Here is a 21,205-nt window from a genome sequence, read left to right as displayed (position 1 = left end):
TATGGTTGTTCCTTTAGCTGATTTGTTCTTAAAGGGTACAAATTCCATGGCTGTCATCTTAAGGCTTTGGTTTTACTCATTACAGAGTCATGAACCTGAAAGAATGCATCCAATGGAATCTGAAAAGTCTGTAGTCCTATCCAACATACTTATGCAATGTCAGTGGTTCACTGAGTAGTGACGTACCAGGCTGATCATAATGGAGATTGCGCCTTCTAAAGTCAGCAATGGCAACTTTCATATTTCTATGATTACAGTCTTCAAAAAAAAAACTGAATTCACAGATAAAACAATTTAGTTACATAGACATTCTACTGACAACTCTTATTCTTGTAGTTGTACCCCTTTTTGCAGTAGTGCAGTCCAGTAGTGTCCAAATATGACTGTGCAGTCCAATAAACACCAGAGACACTGCCCCTGATTCATCATTGAAATCCGCGATCGCTGGAAGCGCGAACGTACGCGCGGCCAGCGATCGCGGATCACCGCGGGCTGGGCTCCATGATCGCCAGTAAAAAGCTGTCGGATAAGCGCGGCTCCGTGCGCGAGCTTTTTCAGTTGTTGAATAGCGCGATCGCGCACGATTCCGGATCGCTAATACGAATGCGCGACCGATAATCCGATTTTGCTTGATGAATCAGGGGCACTGTGTCAGTATGCAGCATTAAAAGATGAATCCAAGTGGAAATCAGACATAAAAAAATTTCAAATGGCAAAAACATGCAAGCCTTTTACTGGGTTTTAGGTACATGTGGGGACATACACTTGAATTGCTTCTCTATGGAACCAAAAATTTGGAAGCAACTTTTACTACTCAGTTGTTTACTTGTACTAATATTAAAGGTCAGATTTGCATAAATATGAGTGGGTGAAACTGCTCATGTCTTACACATATACCAAACATTCTACTGAAATGCATGTAGCTGTGCGCAAATTTACCAAGTGCGTGCACTTACAAAATTGTAAGCTTGATAGACATAAAGATTAAAACTTACAAATAACTGTAAAAGTACATTTCACTAACAATATTTTTTTAAACAAGTACAATCTAAATTTTTCCATAAATTAATCATGAAATTGTAGAGTTGGACTGTGATTGGCACCTAACCAAACAGATAGAAACTGCATTTCCCACAGCTACTATTAGTGAACTTTCCGTTTGTCTAGGTGTACATAAATAATATGTAAATATTAACACTAAAATTTCCAAACACATATTACAAAATCTGCCATCAAGTTTGAACACTGGCAAAGAAATTGAAATAGATTTGTTTAAGACTGACATTAATTATACTATTTAACACATTTTGCTGTGTTTTTGTTTTCATTCCCTTCACAACACATCTGTGTGAACAATATCAAAAAGATTTACAATTCTCTTATTCCAGGCACTGTTAAGGACACTGATTAGCATTTGTGCTGAGCTATCACAAGCCAGGCTTGATCTGCGCATGATTTGTGTTGACAGACGGTTGGAGACCCCAAAAGGTCAGGAGATCCTTGCAAGACTGCAGTAGGACATCTACATTTAAAGTATAACTGTAACAAAATATGTTTTCCTGATATTGAATAGATTGGAGTAGGGTTGAGTCCTGGCAGAACGGCTATTTGTGGCAACACTGGGGATATGTTCCCTCACTTGCTGTCAACACTGTTATTGCAAGGAGTGTAAACAAATCTCCAAAATCACACCACAGATTCTAACATTTCCCTACCCTCTCCAAAAACTAATTGAAGTTTTCATAGTATTACACTTTGTTGTATATATAGGGCTTCTTTATACAAGTCTTAAAAGGCTAAAGTATGAAAGCAGAAAAATATTTCCCTAAAATATACGTAAATTCTAAATCTACTTTTTTAGGTAAATTTGCCGATATGCCTGACAAAATACTGTCTATTAAAAGGGGTGACAAGCACACCTTGCAAATAGGAAGTTTTGTCTGTATGTTGTGAGCTCCTTCAGTTAGCCATTAGCTTTTTATGCTGCTGTTGCAGTGGCTTAGCATTGTCATCCTGAAAAAGTTTTTTTTTACTGTCATGATCTCCAGGGATCATACTATGCAATAGATTAACCTGTTGCTAAAATATTTGCACTGTAAACTGTAAGACACAGTCCCAAACATACTGAAAAATAAAGTGTGAGTTCACATACAGAAGTCTTTTATTCAGTAATAAATATAATTATTAGTTATATAGTTAGTTATAGTAATAAATATAATTATTTATAGGTAGTATCATTTTTAAATTGAAATTATTTCTATAAAAGTTGGGTGAAACTGGAAGGTTGCTGGAAAATTACCCACTTTCACAACATTCATAAAATAAACATTATTACCTGCAGTGTCAGTAATAATTTGAATGAGTGGAGCATTGGGACAACTCTTTCTCACAGCCTTTTTTTTTTTTAATGTTTTTTTCAGAATCTGTAAAGGAGCCTTTAACCACCTGGGCGTTACACTGATGTCTAGATTTCTGTACCAAAAGCGTTACAGGTTTTCATGAAATTTTTTTTTTGCTGGAACACGGACCCGACGCTGGATGAGCACAGCGGGACCAGGTAAGTAAGATTTTAATATAGTGAGAAAAGTACGGGGTTAACGACAATTGCAACTTTTTTTTGCACGGAAAAGTACGGGCTTAACGGTTGGGAGGTTAAACATAACATGACCATATAGTACAAAACCATGGTAATGAAAAGTAAGTCACCTGGTGCTTCAATTAATTGCTTGTATACACTCAGGAAGGCTGCTTCTGCTTCTTTGCTTCGTTTACTAAGTGCAACAACCTGTTGGACAAAGAAAGAATAAATATAAATATAGAACATCACAACACATAAAAGGACATCTATTTTTGAACTTGTAAATAGTAACTGTCTGTGTCTGTTGATTGATTTCAACATAATTTGAGACTGAGAAGTCCTTAAGACTGGATTCACTGAGAAGTCCTTAAGACTGGATTCACACCACCAGTGTTTATTGCATGAATTCATAGGTGTTTTTCAATACAATTGTGTTGATGTGCATTTGTTCCCATTTCGCCATATAGATGAACATGGTCTAAATGGGTAATTAAATAAGGAAATTAATGTAGTGGAGCAGTGAATTCATAAAAACACATTTGTGCTTGTATGAACGTGCCAAATCTGAGAACAACACTCATCAGTAACTGAAAAAGTGACTTTATGATTTTCATTTTAGTTACCGTAGTAGCAGAATGCATACAATTAGTAAAATATAACTAAATTGTGGACATATAGGATTGCGAATGTGTCCTTTAAGCCTCAACTTTCTGTTTTTGGCTGACAGGAGTGAAACCTAACGTGGTATTTTGCTGTTGTAGTCCATCTCACTCAAGGTTTGATGTTTTGTTCATTCCCCTATGTTTTTTTGGAGTGTTACTATGGCCTATTTATGAGCATAAAGAAGTCTGGCCATTTATCTGTCACCACCAATTCACTTTTATTCTGCAAAATAATAAGGGATTGTTCTGATGAACAAAGGTCACTGCAATGTTGTAGGATATTCCTGTTGCATATTGTCCATGTGCTGTTGCAGCTCTAGAGATGTCACTTTCAGAGCTGAGCGGTGCTCAACAATTCCTATACTTTTGGAATCTCCTCAGTCTATAATGCAAACCTTTAGGAAACACCTTTGCACTCCTGAATATCACTGCCTTCTAGGGGCTTATCAGAAGTGGAAACCAATATACAGAAAATAATAATAAGGATTTGGGACAAGGTAAAAACTAAGCTGTAAAATTGAGAGTTACTGGCTTTGATTGAAGCATTGATTGAACTGTGCTGAAGCCTTGGGGTAATGACAACTCACACTGACTTTTACCACTGATTTATTTCACTACTCCTGTGTCTCCATTCTTATGGGTGCAGGTAAGTCATTCTAGTCTGTACTTTTCTATCTTTTATGTAGCTTTCATTATAAATTTGACCCCCTTTATGTGTAACACCTAGTTCATATCCCTGTTTTAGGGCCAGTTAAGACCCACAGTTCACAGCAGTGTTTTGCTGCAGGATCACAGTGCAGTTATGGAAAGTAACAAGATGGCTTTGGTTGTGTCGTTGCTCTGCATAGCTGCCACTGTAACTGCTTGCAAATGTAACTATAAGTGGTGCAGTTTGCTGCTCCCAGGGAGACAGTCGCAGTTTTCTATGAGCCTGGAAGTGACCAACCACACAGTTTTCCACCACAGGTATGAAAGGTCTTTTTGGTATTGAATGTTAAGACCCCAATTTTTAACATCTCTCTCTCTCCCAATCCCTCATCTTTTTTTTGTCTTTACGCTTGCATGATTGCTTTCTTTGTTTATGTATTAGGCCTGGCACACAGAGCAGATGGAACACTGATTTGATATTATAGCATTAAGCATTTAGAATGATGCCTTTCACTTTTTTTCAACTCCAGACTCAAGTGATGGAGAGCTATGTGACATCAATACTCAGCTTTAGGAGTATATCCCTGTATCACACCAACCAATCTCCCAAACCACAGTTTGCCGTTCAATGACTTTTCTGTTCTCCATTGCTAAACTTCTCAATTCTTGATTCAGGACACCCCTAGGTTGTGAAGGCTGTTCTGCTGTAAAATACCAATGATAATGCTGTATGCTAACACGTGAGAATATATTGAGGGTCTATAAGAGATGCACAATGCACAGTACCTACGTGGAAATGATAGTGGAGGTCATACTTTGGATATTTTGAGCCTAAAGATTAGTTTTTCCAAACACAGACCATTAAGACAGAGACTAGTTAGAGCCATGTTTACCAGGTGATATTAGAATATATTTTATGGAAGCAAAATAATGATTTACAAAAAAGGGCAGAAGGCAATGAACAATGTAATCCTATACAAAGAAATAATTTAAAATAATAAAATATGATGATTTGTGGACCAATAGATATAATTGCCAAACAGCCGTATTAGTTATTTAGATCTTTATAGAGTATTATTGTACATTACAGACCACCTTCTATTACACAACCCAAGAAACATACCAGTGAAGGCTTGAACATTACCAACATACTCACATAAGCTGCCGAAACAAAAGCACAATGCTTGTGGACCTTTTAGTGTAGGCTGCACCCACACAAATCAAACTGGCTACTAGAAGTTATGAGACCTGGGAGGGAAAAGATGCTCTATATTCCAGGTATTATAAAAGATGCACAATTCTCGACACATTCTGAGAAGATTACTTAGAATATTACGATCATTGTTCAAATCTCCCACATACCACTTTGGTAATACATAGAGAGCCAATTAAGTAACAACTTACTTACATCTCATGTCAAGCTAATAGTTATTTCATAAATAGTCTGTACATTGCCCATAGCATGCAGACAACACTCAATGATTTGCGTCTTAGTGGGAATAAAACATCCATCTAATATACCTAAGCACAGAAAATTAGCTTCATTTGAAATGGTTTCCTGCAGAAGGATGTTTTGTGAGTTATATAAACAGCACTTATGATCAGCTATCCTGTTTACTTTAGTCATAGCTGACTTCAATGATATTGATTGTATAGTGTGTTGATAAGCAGTCTGCCCCAACTCCCATGCTAATCTTCCAACTCCCCCTGTCTATTTTTGCTCTCAGGCAGCAGCTCTCCATCTGGGAGGAAGGGTAGCAAATATAATCATAAAGAATGTAATTAATTTGCTAGTGTACAGATCTGGCGCAGTATTTCCAAGTAAGCAAGAGATGTGTGGAGGGGCACACTCAGATATTAAACACAAAACAGCCAAAGTTTGAGGCAGATCAGTCTAATAGACGCCACTGCATGGGAGGACAAGTTTGTACTGCTATGAGAGAAACACAGAATTACCGTAAGAAAAAGTTGGTATTACAACCAACAGATACTTAACACACCTAAACCTAAAACACACTACAATGTAAGCAAAGCTATCACATTGTAATAACTAAATTTTATAGGAATTGCAAAATCAAAAAAAGTATTACCACGAAACAACTGCCATCTTGTCATACAGCTTGAAACCCCACTCCAAAATTTAAATAAAACGGGTAATACCTTTTGAGGGCCTATGGACCGACCATGATAAATAAACATATGCAATTGTATGTAAACCTTCCGAATATATTCCTATCACTGGGCCCTGTAATTCTGTCTTCAGTTTGCACTAAACCTGTTTGCAACTGTGGCCAAACAAATCTCTTTGATTTATCAGTGTACATTACGTCATTTCTAAGGGTCTTTTTGCCTGTATGTTCCATGATAAATTGTAAGTATGCTCCTATTTTTTTTTAGAAAATGCTTTTTCCTGGTTTTCCCTCCTTCCCACAATAAATTTGGATGTTCTTGGAGACTTTTTTTAGTATTAAACTCCTGGGCTGAATTTTTGGAGCGAGGTAGTCAGTAACCTAACATCTATGTCACTACAAATGAACATTACAAATTAACTATTACTTTCTAATAATTTTATGATATTTTTAAATCCCTTTCATGCTCATAGATATCCACAACTATCTTTCTGAGAGCCCTAGCAAGCCTTTTAGATCTTGGCATGATGGGATTTTATTAACAAGCTGAGGTTGCTGATGACAGTTAAAGTCTTCTTAGAAAAGCACAAAGAAAAAAGGAACGTACTGTCACTGCCATCACCTTTATTAGACTTGTGAGCCCCCACATTGCCTCCTACAAATAACCTACACCACAACTTTTTACCATTAATTGACTGAAGAGTAAGGCTGCCATAAACCCCCTATTATTATCCTATTCAACCAATACCTCTACTTGTTCTAGACTGGGATATGAAGCCCTATACGCTTCCAGATTCCATTCCATCACTGCTTCTGTCCTGTTCTGTACTAGACTGGAAAAAGAGGCGAGCATACTGTCCCTAATCTTTTCTGTGCTATTCTTTATACACTGTATATCTCTTAGTACTACTGAAACTACCTCTACTACACTAGAAGGTAAGTATATCCCCCACATGCAAAATCTACAAGGAGAAAGACATTGTAGACTATCTTTGTCTAAGTGGATAAAATAATTTATTCATGATAATAAAAATAATCTAATAATGAGTGATTATTCAGTTAGACTCACTATAAAAATACATTACCATGCTTTGAAATATCTACTATATCTATTCATAAATGTTTCAGAAGTTGTAAAAAGAAATCACACTGCTATGTGACAGATTAAACAGCAACATAAAATGAGAAAAGAGAAAACATTAAAAAGACGATCATCAAACATCAAGATGTACCCTAGCGCAGCACACTAGCAATTTACAGATGAATGATTAGAGTTTAAAACACACTGTCAGCATTCATGTAGAAGATTCCAAGGGTTTTAATGATAAAGATGTGAAGGACTTCAGTATACTTTTTTCTTCTTGCTTAAAGATGTATTCTATGTGTGAGTCTAGTTATGGCAAATAATTTACAGAGGATCTCTGTGTCATTCTGTCCCTACCTTTTTTAGCTAACACATTCTAATTTTAATCTTCTCATGGAAAGGTTCACAAAAAATGGTTGCTGCAGTAGGTAGGTGCAAGATGGTGACCTCTGACGATCTTTTTTTTTACAATATAGTGCATAGACTCTATATACACAGTAGGGTATTACTTGCTTAGTTTGCCATTGACGTCCAAATTAAATAGTCTTAGACAAAAAGATATGTGAAAACAAGGATCATACTAAAAACATCAACTGAAGCTAAATTGCCCTAGTCATATTAATATAATAGTGAGGGCATGATACAACATTCTATATTTAACATAATAGGGATGTGCATTAGGTGCCATCACCAGTAACCAGTCAAATGTTTCAATAAAGCACAGCCACTGTTTGGTTCTGTCTGTGTGTTTGCTGGGTAGTGTTCACCATATCTTTTATTAAAATTCTTTACTATACTTTTACATTTTACTACATATCAAAGCTTTAGAAATATACTGTACATAAGGTATAACAAATAATAAATCCACAGGCTTTATTCAGTTTCTAATATGTGCTATTTGCAGAGGGCAAATAATTGTGCTTGCTGATTATCAATGATTTTCTAATGGTTTCCATAGAGGATCTTCCACCCTTGCAATCCCTTGCTGATGCAAATATTTGTCATCCTACCACTGAGGATTCTGACTTCACATATTATTAAATACATTATAACTAGAATCTGCGGGGCAAATGTCAGCTGCAAGTTCAGGTAAATCTAAGCAGTGCCCCAAATTCTTGATCTTTCTAATAAATTGATGCCATATTCTATGGTTTAAACTTTAAATGATTCTCACTGCTTGCAAGCATGGTAGAAATATGAGCAACCAATTGCATTTTCTGTACTAAGTGGATATACTTTAAAATCTTCTGGGTAACTGACCATGACTGGAAAAAAAATGCACAGTGACTACTTTTGTACTAATACTGAATTTGGGGGTATGGGTATATTAGACTCTGCAGGTCCCAGAACATTTAGGCTGGGAATTCATTCAGTGATTCCTTGCCAAGGATAAAAATTTCCCCAACCCCCTGGAAACTAGATATTTCCCAGGACATATTAAGTAATAAAATCACTCCAATAAATCCAGTTCTGTACATAGGGTAGACATTTCTGCGTCCAAAGGTAAGAACTATAGCTATAGTTTAAATACTTCCCATTAATACAAATAGGATGCAGACCATTGTTTACACAATTGTTCTTGAATTCGGAACAGAATTAGAAGCACGAAAGGATGTCTCTGGGATCCATACAACATAACAGAACAAAAAAAAGCAATTCTCTGGCAGAATATCCTTTTTGACGCCTGCTGAGGGCTAAATTTAAATTGCATGTCACTCAAACCAAATGCAATATAGGCTTTGGTAATTCTCAGGCCTCCTGAGCAGAGCTGATTCTTCTCCCTTCTCTCAATATGCAATGGAGCATATCCATTTTATTTTCTACCTTAATATTGTTAAATAATCAAATTTATGGAGGTTTATCAGTTTGAAGGTTTTGCAGCCAAATGAAAGATAAAATAAAGCACATCTTCTACCCGCAAATAAAACCACATTTAAAGGTTTAAAGTGATAATACTGTTTTATATAAAAAGAAACTCTGGTGATATAATGTGTCCCCATTCCCTGGACTGAGAAGTGTGAGAACAGAGAAGATATAGAATATTGGAAATTATAAACACTCCTTGCATGTGCAGTGGGGGCATTTTTTTCTGAATGGTGTGTGTTTTAAATCTGGTGCTCACCTGGCAGTAAATGTGACCTTCAAGAGAGGTAAATAAGCATAGCTGGAGGTAAATACATACACCAATTGTTTGAAAAGCTGGAGTACATTTGACAATAATAATACAAATTTTGTCCCACCTCTTTGTGCAACAACATTTTTAGGGGAATCCTACCTCGACCCTGGGTTCCTGCGAAAGTTGGCAATCTGTACCTAGAAAATATGGAGGCTGCCACTACTGACCTACTTGATCTACCGAAGCTGGGAGGTTATGATTTCTGATACTCATTAGTCAATTCTGACGTTTTCCACTGATACTGATACTTTCATAACTCCATAAGGAAGCTGGGATGAGGTGGGGCATTGTTTTCATACATATTGTGAAATCTACTACATATGTAGAGTTCCATTTTAAAGCACAATTGTTGGCAGCAATTAAAAACAATTACTGAAATGCTAATGATATACAGCAACAACTGCAACTAAGGTCAGAAATTCTCACTCAGTTTATCATATATGGAACAGGAGGATCTGCCTTCTGACACAATTTTATTACTCTCGTCCTGCATAGTCTGTAAAAAGCTAATTTGGTGAGTGGGAGAAGCAACAAAATGCCCCTGATTTATTTAGGCTCTCCAGGGCTGGAGAGGATACACTTTCATCAGTAAAGCTGGGTGATCCAGCAAACCTGGAATGGATCTGGTCCAGGATTCAAAACATTTGCAAACAAATAGCAAATTACAATTAGGAAATCCATTTCAGGTTTGTTGGATCACCCACCTTAAATAATGAAAGTGTATCCTCTCCAGCCTTGGAGAGCTTTAATAAATCAGGCCCAAGGAGTGTGTTCCTTCATCTTTTTCACCGAGAATGTATCTGGAATGAAGAAGATGAAAAATGAGGATAAGCAGTGATACTAATTCACACAGAAGTAATGTCAAAATGTGTTTATCTAGGGAAGGCTGAAGCTTACAAAACTGTAGATGCTCATTTGTTTTCTATCAGAAATGTGTCTTTAAAATGTAACTTAATCATTTGTTAGGTTAACTTGATAATGTTTTGTGGCTATGTAGCAATTAGGATGGATAAACAATTGGTGCCAAAAAAATCTTAGGCAGGCAATTTAGGATCAAAAAACTAGGAGAATATAGAGACTAAAAGATAAAAGGATGGATCACTTTACATATGCTGATACAAATATTTAATTGGATCCAATACAGCACCCAAAAATTTAGGTAAATGTATGACTGGAAATGTTTTTGGAGCAATATACTTATTTACAAATAAAACCAAATAAATGAAAATCTCCGAAACTTCTCAAAATGCCATTTTGGTTTAAAAAAAAAAAATCTTACAGAAACTTTAGCATCTATATATATATGTATTTATTTAAATATTTGTGTGTGTGTGTGTGTGTGTGTGTGAAATATTTCCTTCCCATTTCGGAGAGAATGATGTTGAAGTGCATGTCATGTTTTTAATAAAAGGCCTGATTTGTTAAAGCTCCCCAAGACTGGAGAAAATCGACTATCATTACAGAACCTGGACAAGCCTGGAGACTTGGAATAAATCCCTAAAATAATCATTTGTAATTAGCAACTTTTTTTTCAATCCTGGGCCAGATAAATTACAGGTTTTCAGGATCACCCAGGTTCTCCCTTGATAGTCTATCTTCCCCAGTCTTGGAGAGCTTTCATAAATTAGGCCCACTGTGAGTGTTCCAAATTTTAGAGTATCATAAGAACAAAAGGAAAAAAGAAGGGATTATCCCCCTTTCTTCAATTTTTCCTCATTCTTCAAATAGTGCATAACTGGGAATGTGGAAGGAATGTGTTCTTTGCCAACATTTTTTTTGCTAAAAGGTAAACCTAGGGAAGGTTAACAGGAAATGTATTTAAACCCAAACATTAAATCTTGTATGATTATAAACAAATGCAACTTTAATTTCTTCTTCCGGCACTTCCTGCTTTAGGGTGACAACACTGTTATACTCCTGTATTGTCACACCATCACATGGGCATTTTCTGGAGACTACTTGCCCTAAAAAATAGCATGAAGTATTTTATTAAAAATTATTGTAAATTACTATTTGCTTCAGCAAACTAAAAGTAATTTTGTTAGTGTTTCTTCCACTTCAATACATACTAAGGGACTATGTGATAATACTAGCAGCTAAAGAACTAATAGGCTTATGTTTAATTATCTAGAAAACCAAACTGACCATTAAATATAAGTAACCAGGAACAAATGCTAGATGATAACATCATGTTTCAACCTTTACACCATAGCTAATTATGCTAAAGACCTGCACTAAGAATCTGCCAATGATCCACTTCATAGTGCGGACATTACTCAAATCTTCTCCAGGAACAGAAATAATCTAAAAAAGCCACAGAATTAGCTACTGCATTGTGAAGGATTTGGATAAATGAAGCTCCACCATGCTTAGTAAAAGGATGCACCCCTTCCACTCATACTAGATACACAACAACACTACCCAACACCAGTAGGGAAGACAGTACTATTGGAAACCTTAACACTAACTTCAGGTATAAGTAAAAACAAAAGTAAAGATAAAAAAAAAAACACTTTAAAATTCCAACAAGTTTCCTGGAAAGCTGTCTGAAAGATTTTTTTCTGGAATAATGAGACTATGAGAGAGTGGCTTCCCGATAAGATGTACATGATACAGAATTGCAAATGATATATTTATAAGATGCATGGATCATTTCCTCTTTATTTTTCATCATTCTCACAATGGTGTTCGTAGACTCAAGGTGAGAAAATGCAACTTAGCCTTAGCAATTCAGATTGATAAATTACATTTATGTGCTGAATCTTTTTCATGGCTGGTGAGTTTCCAGCAAAGCAATTATCACAGCTGAATGCATAATAGCCTAATTAATTACTATTGTCAGGACAGCCTCTCTGCAATGATCATACCTTCTTGTAAAGCTTGCTTTTCAACCATTTCTTTGTGAAGTATTATCCCAATTGACCAGTAAAATTGTTAAGCTATACTCTCTTTAATCACATTCAAAGAATATCTCTAAAAAGAGATGGCTGTAATTAGAGCAACTGCTTTCTCTTCAAAATAAACAATTAAACAGGCCTTTTTTAAAACGGAAGTCTTTGAGAAATAATATAGTATTAGTATAATCTTCAGTATAATGCCACCTGAAACACTAGGGGCCATATTATAGAGCAGCAAAATAGATTTATTGTGGCTATACTACTGCACTACATTTGAGACTCAGATTATCTAAATAGGGTATTGCCTCTTGGAACCTCAAAATTAATAGTAGTCATTAAAAGCCATAATTTTTTTTTTATATACCAACAACTGACAAAGTTTATTCCCTCTGAAAATTAAAATATGTGAAGCTACATGATCTTAAAATAACCTACATCTAGTACATAGTACAAGGTTAAGAAATCTAGGTCCCCAAACTGGTAGAAAAATGGAAATGGAAACATACCTTGCTAGACCTTCAGCTGGCAGGACACACTAAAACTTGAACTTTCTTCCCAAAGGATGGATTGCAACTTGCCTGTGCTGCCAAACAGTCCATGCAGCATCAAGTGGTAATAGAGGTCTAAGTTATTTTAGGTTCCAAAGTACGAAGATCACATTTCTACTACATTTTAACATCCACTCAAGAGCAAACATTTCTAACATTTAATTAAATACCATTTGCATTCATAATGTCAAGGAGTAATGAGTTCTGCCAAATGTTCATTGCGCTGCTTCATTTTCTACTCCACTGGTTTAGAAATCAGGACCAAAGAGCCAAATAATAGGCTAATGTGAATATGCACAGGTTAATAAGTGTACGGTTCACTACCTGCCCATGCTCAGCCATACCTGGCATTGTAATATATTGGGATAATTACTGTATATATTGGAATAAAAATGGCACCACAAGCATTAACTATTTTCAGCAAATGTTTGCGATGAACTGAGTAATCATCAAGAACTGTCAATGAGTATTTACACACTAAGAACCTATAGAATTCATATTAGTTTGAATTGACTTTTGCTTTGGAATCACAGATTTAACAAATGCCTATTTTTGAAGGTATAAAAAGATATTTTAAAAATTAATGTACAGTTAGAATAATTATATTTAATAAGCATTTTTATTGACAAACTATCATTGTTTAGTTTAACTTGATGTGTTTCTCTCTATGGTGATCCCCTGGCAAGGGCAATGTTTCTTATAATAATGGAATATGGAAACCCTAAAGCTTAGTAGCAATAGGTCTATACTTGATTTATTTTTTTCTTTTTCCCTGATGTGCTTCAAAGGGTACTGTAGTACTTTGGATAAATATAGGATATCTAGACCTGCCTACATATAACTTTAGAAATCATCTGTTTGGTGCTGAATATGGGGAGCTCTATTATACAAATAAGTTTATCAAATAGGAAAGTTGATCTAGGGGCATCTGCTCCTGTTTAGCGATACTGATCATTATACATAAGGATCAACAGTGAGGTGTTAAAGTTTATTGATATATAGTTTATTGAAATGAATAAGTTTATTTAATGAGTTATAGTCACTTAAGTTCTAATGTGGCGCTATATAAATCCTGTTTAATAATAATAATAATAATAATAATGTATTTTACAATTGTCACATGTACAAATAAACTTTCTTTGGCCTCCTCTTCCCAGTTGTAAAAGGTTTATGATTCTAAAAATATTATTATTCTACAAAGATAGGTTATTCTACACAGTAGTAAGAAGATTGCATATTATAGAAACACACAAGTTCAGGCAATTTTTTAATACAATGGACTTTTCAGCAGCAAAACAGGCAAGGAGGCAATGTGCCACAAGCAGTTAAATGTAAATGAACCAAGCTTTCTTTTTTTTTTTTTTTAAGCACCAGGTTTTATAGAGTGTCTGTCTTGCCTGAGGGAAGCAGGATGGAGATATGACGAGGTGCTGATAGCAGTGGTCAGGTTTTCTGCACTAGAAAATCTTCATGTCAAAAAAATGGAATATTTAATCATGAAGCAGGCAATAGAATCAGTGCTTTCTGACTCCCAGGAAGATTTACTTGGCAGTCACGAGCTAATCGGACAGCTACAGCTGAAAACTAGAAACTAAAGATGACAGAGAAATCTGTAGGAATTTCAAACTAGCGAAATATATATTCCCTACATCAGAGGTCCCTAAAACATAATAAATGCCAATGGCACACAGTTAAATATTAGGTGTATTGTATTTGCCAGCCCCTTTCCCTTGGGGGATATGGCCTGGTCATGGCAGTGTGAGCACACAATCCTGGGAAGCTACTACTGTTTTCTCATTAAACTCACCAACCAGGCATCCACATACTTAGCTTTAGCATAGATCGGATAGAAGAAAGAAAAGGTGTCCCATACAGGGAACAGCATACCGGTTACCCTTTAGAGCTGACATACAGATACAGGCTATGACAGTATGGCACTGGAGCTGAAACTGATGAGACAGAACTAGTTTCCAGACATTTATGCCAAGATCTGTGAATGGTTGATAGTTGCTATCTGGGACAAATGCCCTTCTAGTATGGGGACTCTCCGTAACTCTACAGGACTACACTGCTGGGGACCCTTTCATGCCCAGTAAGCTTCCTGATTCTCTCCTATTCCACATGTCAGTGTAAGGTCCAGCCTGGCAGACGAACATATCTTTGCACTAGACTTGTTGGTTTGGCTTCCATTTTCTTGCTTCCCATGGACGGTGACTTTTTTTTTCCACCCCATACCACTACTGGTATCTCAACACAGGTCTTCTAGGGGGGCCCTGATTATCAGGTCCTAATATAACAATAAGCCTTGCCCACTAGATCAGGCATTCAATGTATAGCTAGAGACAACTCATCAGACAGCCCTTCTTGTGGTTAAACAATACATAGGAAGTCAACAGTATACAGGCAGTCCCCGGGTTAAGGACATCCGACATATGGAAGACTCCTAGATAGGAACGGGGCTTCCCTGCTCGTTCATGTGCAAGATAGAGGCCGGAACTGGGAGGGGGCGGTTTGCATGACTTGCAGAAGAAATCTTTTGCTAAACACAGCTGAGGTTGAGGGTGATCCTAGGGGGATGAGCTCTTCCTGGAGCCTTTTGTAACTCTTTAATGACCAAAACAAACATTTTATTTTTTTGCTTTGTTTGCGATTAACTTACAGTGGGGATTTTATACAGTAACTGACACCACACTGCCTAGAAATATGTTGGGACAAACATATGTCCTAATTGGATCTATTAAAATAATGTACCTGTTCTGACTTACATACAAATTCCACTTAAAAACAAACCTACAGTCCCTATCTCGTATGTAACCCAGGGATTACCTGTAGCTGTGAAGACATCTGGTCTGACACTGAGAATTTTGCAATTAGAAAGGGATAATTGGTTTTAATATAAGCAGCTGGTTTCCTTGCAATAATCAAGAAGGCCTATGATGACAAGCTGCAAAAAAGTTATCTTGCCTGCTGTACCCCTGAGGACATTGGTGAAGACCCCATGTGGATAATGTGGGGAGCATTTTTTTTCCCTGGCCTATTCCTTTTCCTATCCAGCTCCTGGGAGATACCATGGACGTCGTAAGACAAGATAGTTATCCTGGGGCATGCTGAATTTTGGGCCTTGTGACAGGTCAGGCCTAAAGGATTGCATGATTTGAATGTTAGAGGATCCTTTAAATGGTCAACTACCGGTAGGACATTGTCAAGGTTGTTGTTATGACACAGGCATTACATTTTTTTCTGCCCTGTTGATGTCAACATTAAGACGTCTTTCCTTTTTTTTTAACTAGCCAGAAATGGTGCCACCCGGAATTTTACTTTTTTTAACATAAATGACATTGAGAATTCCCCAAGTAAAACATACAAAGCTACAGATGCTAGACACTAGGAAAGTGGATCTTGCTTACGCTGTCCTACTCAAGAATTTATCATTGCAATTGTGCAGGATTCTCAAACTGCTAATTGCCAATTGCAGCCCTTTCTGCCAAAGGGAGAGAGTCCTATTTTACACTCAGGGTTCTAATCCAGATGATGGTACTGATGTGTGTCCCTGTTGTTTGTCACACATACAAGGACTTCCCCCAGGGCTGGATTCATGTTTGAAAATACTTACCTCTAACAGAAACGACAACACTTCTTGGACATCCCCACAGAATTCTTCTCCTTCCCATGTCCTCATGAGGTATATAAGTTTTGATACAGATGCAAGAGACGGCACGATTTTAGACAGACACATTCCCTCTTTTTGTTTTCTCCATATTCCTGTGCTCCTCCAATCCTTCTCTTTGCTTACCTCTTAATTTCCCTTTACCCTTTATTCATTCTTAACTGACTACTTTCACCTGATATTTAAACATTATAATCATTATTGTAAACAAAGGAAAAACTCTAAAAAGTGTTATTAATAAACTGAGAATATAAACTGGGACTTGATGTACAATTTATGTATCTTGAGGAATGTAATTCCCTCTTTTTTAACAACTTCATAAATTATGCTTTTTAGAAAATACAAAGAAGGGTAAAACATAAACAAAAACTATATATGAATAGTACATTGTTTATGGGAGCTGTTATAATTAAAACATGTTTACACATGTTTAAAAGCGATTCAATGTTTTATGAACCAATTTTAGGGGAGATGTGAGAGGTTGTTCAAACCATTATCATAAGTAAATAGAGTGGATGGATAGCAGCCTGAAACAGATGCAAATTATTTGGCTGGCCATTCTCCCTGTAACACACCCACAACACAAATAAAGGGCTTAATTTGTTTAAAAAAAAATAAAAAAGAGGGAAATACACTCCTCAATATACAAAAAATTTTATATCCGGTCTCAGTTTATATTCAACATAATTCACATCTAAACAAGAGTGTTGAATATTCTCCCTGTAACTCCTTTACCCATACTCAGCTTAATAATAATATTCAGGCCATATCAGTAGGAAGACTTAATGTGAGTTGTACTTTCTAGAATGGTAGGATTTACCATCCTGATCCTGACTGTGTGCAATTTTTTTATGTGATAAAAAATGTTGCTAAAAAATAAAATGTACTTCTATTTCATGCTCACAGTTTTTTTTCATGTATATGCTTCAAAGAAAATTTTTAAAATCTTATGTATCATTCACCTTCAAGCCCTAAAGCCTGTTTCGTATTCTTCTAGTTGCTTCTCTACATTCAGTCGCTTTAGTCATGCAGCTATAATGTTAAATGAATATTTGTTTGCAAAATTTAACAGATGTTTTGGTATAGCTTCTACAATCCAAGGGTTCCACTACAATCTTTAATTCAAGGGGCACAAAAGGAAGACTAGAAAAGAACCAACATTTTTTAAAGTCCAAAAAAGAATAAATACAAAAAAAAACCTCCTATGCAAAAAGCCAAGAGGAAAGAATCACTTTAGAGAAAAAAAATGCCTCACTCTTCACCGAGCAGATTAAATAAGATCTGAGTTGTTCTGGAGATACGTAAACATCAGTCTGTGACTGGAGGACACCTGCCTGTATGATCAGTAGATTACACATTAAAAACTCGACTTCTAGGTAACACCAGGGTCTACCCATCTGGTGGGTGCATATCCAATCTGCTCGTTGACTGATGGAGAGATTCCCTTCTTCTCTCCAGTAATTCTATCCTTTTGGTACTTTTTGGGAAATACATTTTTCAATTCATTCTTTTGTGACTTTAAATTAGGTGGATTCTTGTTTAGGGTACATTCTTACCTGTGCTTTTGCAAGCCTTTTTAGCTGTTTTTAATGCCTAAAAAAGCTTTAAAATATTTTCTACTATAATGAGTTTGTTTTTATAGCTAATATCACAGGAGTTTTCAGGTGTTTGCATATTAGCGGCAGTTCAGAACTTCATTGATTCTTTGGCAGTTTTTGTGCAGGCTTTTTTGGGTGTTTTCAGGGTTTTTATACAGACATTTTTTGGCACTTTTGAAGCCTGGAATTACCCTCCTTCTTACTTTTACTTTCCCTGATGCACTCTGTGAGGCAACAATGATGGTGCTGTGCTTGCTAAACTCATGTGAGATACCCCAAAGCTTTGGGACATCATCAATCCCAACTACATGAATACCGCCTAAAAAGCTAAAGCATGGAAAAACCTTTTGACAAATTTTTTACCGACCACAGAAAATTGCCAGGCAGCAGAAAAAAAGTAAGTGTTGCATACCCATTTTTATGTTTCAGCAAGTAAAGGAAGCCAGGTGAAGCTGTAGTGTATCAGCATGGGAGTTACATGTTAAAAAGTGTGGATTTGGGTGGAGTAGAAAAGGAGGTCAGGCAAGCCAAAAAAGAATACAAATTACCAAAAAAGCCTGCAAAGGCATTGGCCAATTTAGATAATTCTTGAGGTTTTTTTTCCAAAACTTTCTATAATGGAGACAAGTATATGCAGGACAGGAGAATGATAGGTATGACTGGTCTAGTATGTGCAGCACAGAAAAAATGTTGATTACTACCAATTTTCTTTTAAAGGCTCAATGTTATCTTACCAAATCATGAACTTTATAATAGCAAATGTAGTACTTTACAAATGTTTATAGACAGCCTAAAACCCATGATATTGTGCAAACTGGACAGGACCACTAACCATTGCAGCAGAACAACTATCGAATGTAAGGAACAAATTTAGATGCCAATTAGATACCATTTTTAGTGATAAAATCAACAAAACAGTTGTAATTTTAATAACACAGAAGCTTACCATATTATGCACAACCTCTAATGTACATCCTTCATATTTCACGAGAGGAAAGGAAGGTTTTCAAATGACAAGGCAGGGGAAGTCGGAGAACGCTTTGCATCTACAGTGCCAGTGACACAGGAGAAAATAAATCCCGTCACCGCCTACAGATCTGTCTTCTTACAGGTCCCTCTTACATGGACATGGACAAAAAAAGTCAAGGTATTATAATGTCATATGTGATACAAGTTTAGATTTGTGCTGATTGCTATGCATTAAACATAATATGACTTTCATTTCTTTGTCTGAGGTAATTTTATTTTATTTCCATAGACTTTTTCAGACACCATGTCTTCTACTAATGGATTAGCCTATAACTAATTTTATCATAAAATGTTTTTTCACATTCAGACTCAAATAATTTTTTTCTCTTGTTCACCTTTTTTTTACCTGTTCTATACATCTTTTTGGCTTGTTGATCTGTAAATTTGCTTCTTTCTAGGTTAGCACAGCTGCCTAGAGAATGGAGGTCCCTAGGCCAACCCTACTTGTCTGCTTATAGAAACTACTTGCCTTTCCACATTGATGCATATTTTACCTGGATTTAGGAAGTTTACCATTTTAGGGAGTGTGTCCATATAAAATGTTTTTCTTAAGTTTAGACTGTCACATTTTGATGAAAACCAATTATAATAAAAAAACATGACGTGTCCTTTCATAAAATTTTCTATTAGAACAATGGCTACAATACACCACCTGGAACCTTTGAAATATGGCAGTTAAAACATGGCAATGGAAACTTATAATAATAATACTATAATACACATAATTCATGGCCGCAGCCCTTTAGAAAAAAAACAACCTCTTCAAACACCAAGCTGAAAGTATTTTCGCAAGGACAGAAAGCAATACACATCAACCAGATCAATATTATTAAAATAAAGGACGAGAACACTAGTTAAAATGAAATGCAATATAAGCATGCCTTCCACGTTCATTATTTGATGATGTATAAGAAAAAAAAAATCAATATTTTTTTTAGATCGAGTTATTTCAAATGTATACAACAAGAGCAATGCAAAAAAGGAATGAACAGAATGAAACACATTCATAATTTATTGCACAAATACTGAGTATATGAAAACAAAATCTTAAAACAGGGCAGCTGTAGAAAAGTCTTGGAGCCTTTGATTGCCACTATTTTTAGCTTTATCAACACTTTTGAAGGTGGCGATAAGTGCCTTTTGGAGTTATATTGGGACCACCCGTCCAACCTTTGAAAAGTTGAAAAAACTATTCACCAACCAAAAGGCAAGAAGCTACTTTAGAGTGACAGTTGTTGATACTTGGTTGGTTTGAAGTTGCTATCCATAAGTGACAAAAACTTCTAAATTTAAATTTTTAGTTATTAGTGGTAGACTTTGTGTCCATGAAATTAGAAATGTTGTGTGTTTTTACATCTATACGGCTCTGCCTGTTGCATTCAGCTAGAAAACCCTTGTCAATGCAGAAAACATGTATTTGACTAGGCTCTCTGACTAAAACTCTATGAAACTTTTACACTGCGTGCAATAAGTAGTCAAGTACTTTAGAGATTAATGCATCTAGTAGTTTAAGCAATAAATCCTTTTTGAAAGCCCATTTATATATATTGAAGTTTTAGGTACTAAGATAGATCAATCAATCACTTGATCTCATAGATTTAACTTCCAGGTCTAATATACCAAGCAACATTAATTTGACACAAATTAGAAAGGAATATGCATTTCTTGACTTGTGACAATGTTGCTTCAGCAGCATATAAGCTAAAGCAGTGCACTTTGGAACCAGTTTCCTCTGACTATTAAATGTATTAAGTAGAGCTGCTGTCTAATGGAAATGCATTCTCCCAGCACCATTACTCACTTCTACTTCCAATAAACAAGACCAGTCTGAGGGAAAATGAATGGCTGTCACTCAATCAATAAGACTTCCTTCGCAACCGTGATCTTATACAGAACACACAATTGAATGAGGTACCTCATTCCATCTTGAGATTCCTACTGTACACGGCCCACTCTGAAAAATGCTTCAGTTTGACGTTCTCCCCAGCTAAAAACCATTACACATAATACTTTGCTGTGAAGACATGTGAACTGCACCAAAACTACTGGAATAGGTTTTCTTGGTAAAGAATACCCTTGACTCTTACAAAGTGTATTATGAGAGTGGAAGACATTCTGAAAGATTTAATTGTATTTAGGGAAGCTGTATATTGCAACCACCTGTCCCCATGTTTCCAGAGTGTGCCACA

The 21,205-nt window shown here is 36.1% G+C and overlaps 1 protein-coding gene across 6 annotated transcripts in view; it reads right to left on the bottom strand.

Annotated features, from left to right (window-relative positions):
* CUX2 (cut like homeobox 2) overlaps nt 1-21,205 on the bottom strand; it is a 202,307-nt gene that overhangs the window by 81,523 nt on the left and 99,579 nt on the right. For all 6 annotated transcript variants that reach the window (XM_072415859.1, XM_072415858.1, XM_072415862.1 and 3 more), the window contains exon 4: nt 2,707-2,785. In XM_072415859.1, coding sequence (XP_072271960.1) covers nt 2,707-2,785 — 79 coding nt within the window. The remainder of the gene's footprint in view (nt 1-2,706; nt 2,786-21,205) is intronic.

This window comes from Pyxicephalus adspersus, chromosome 6 (genome assembly GCF_032062135.1).
Source record: "Pyxicephalus adspersus chromosome 6, UCB_Pads_2.0, whole genome shotgun sequence".
NCBI lineage: Eukaryota > Metazoa > Chordata > Amphibia > Anura > Pyxicephalidae > Pyxicephalus > Pyxicephalus adspersus.
Note: the sequence above shows the minus strand (reverse complement) of the source record. Positions and strands in the feature narration are given on the sequence as shown.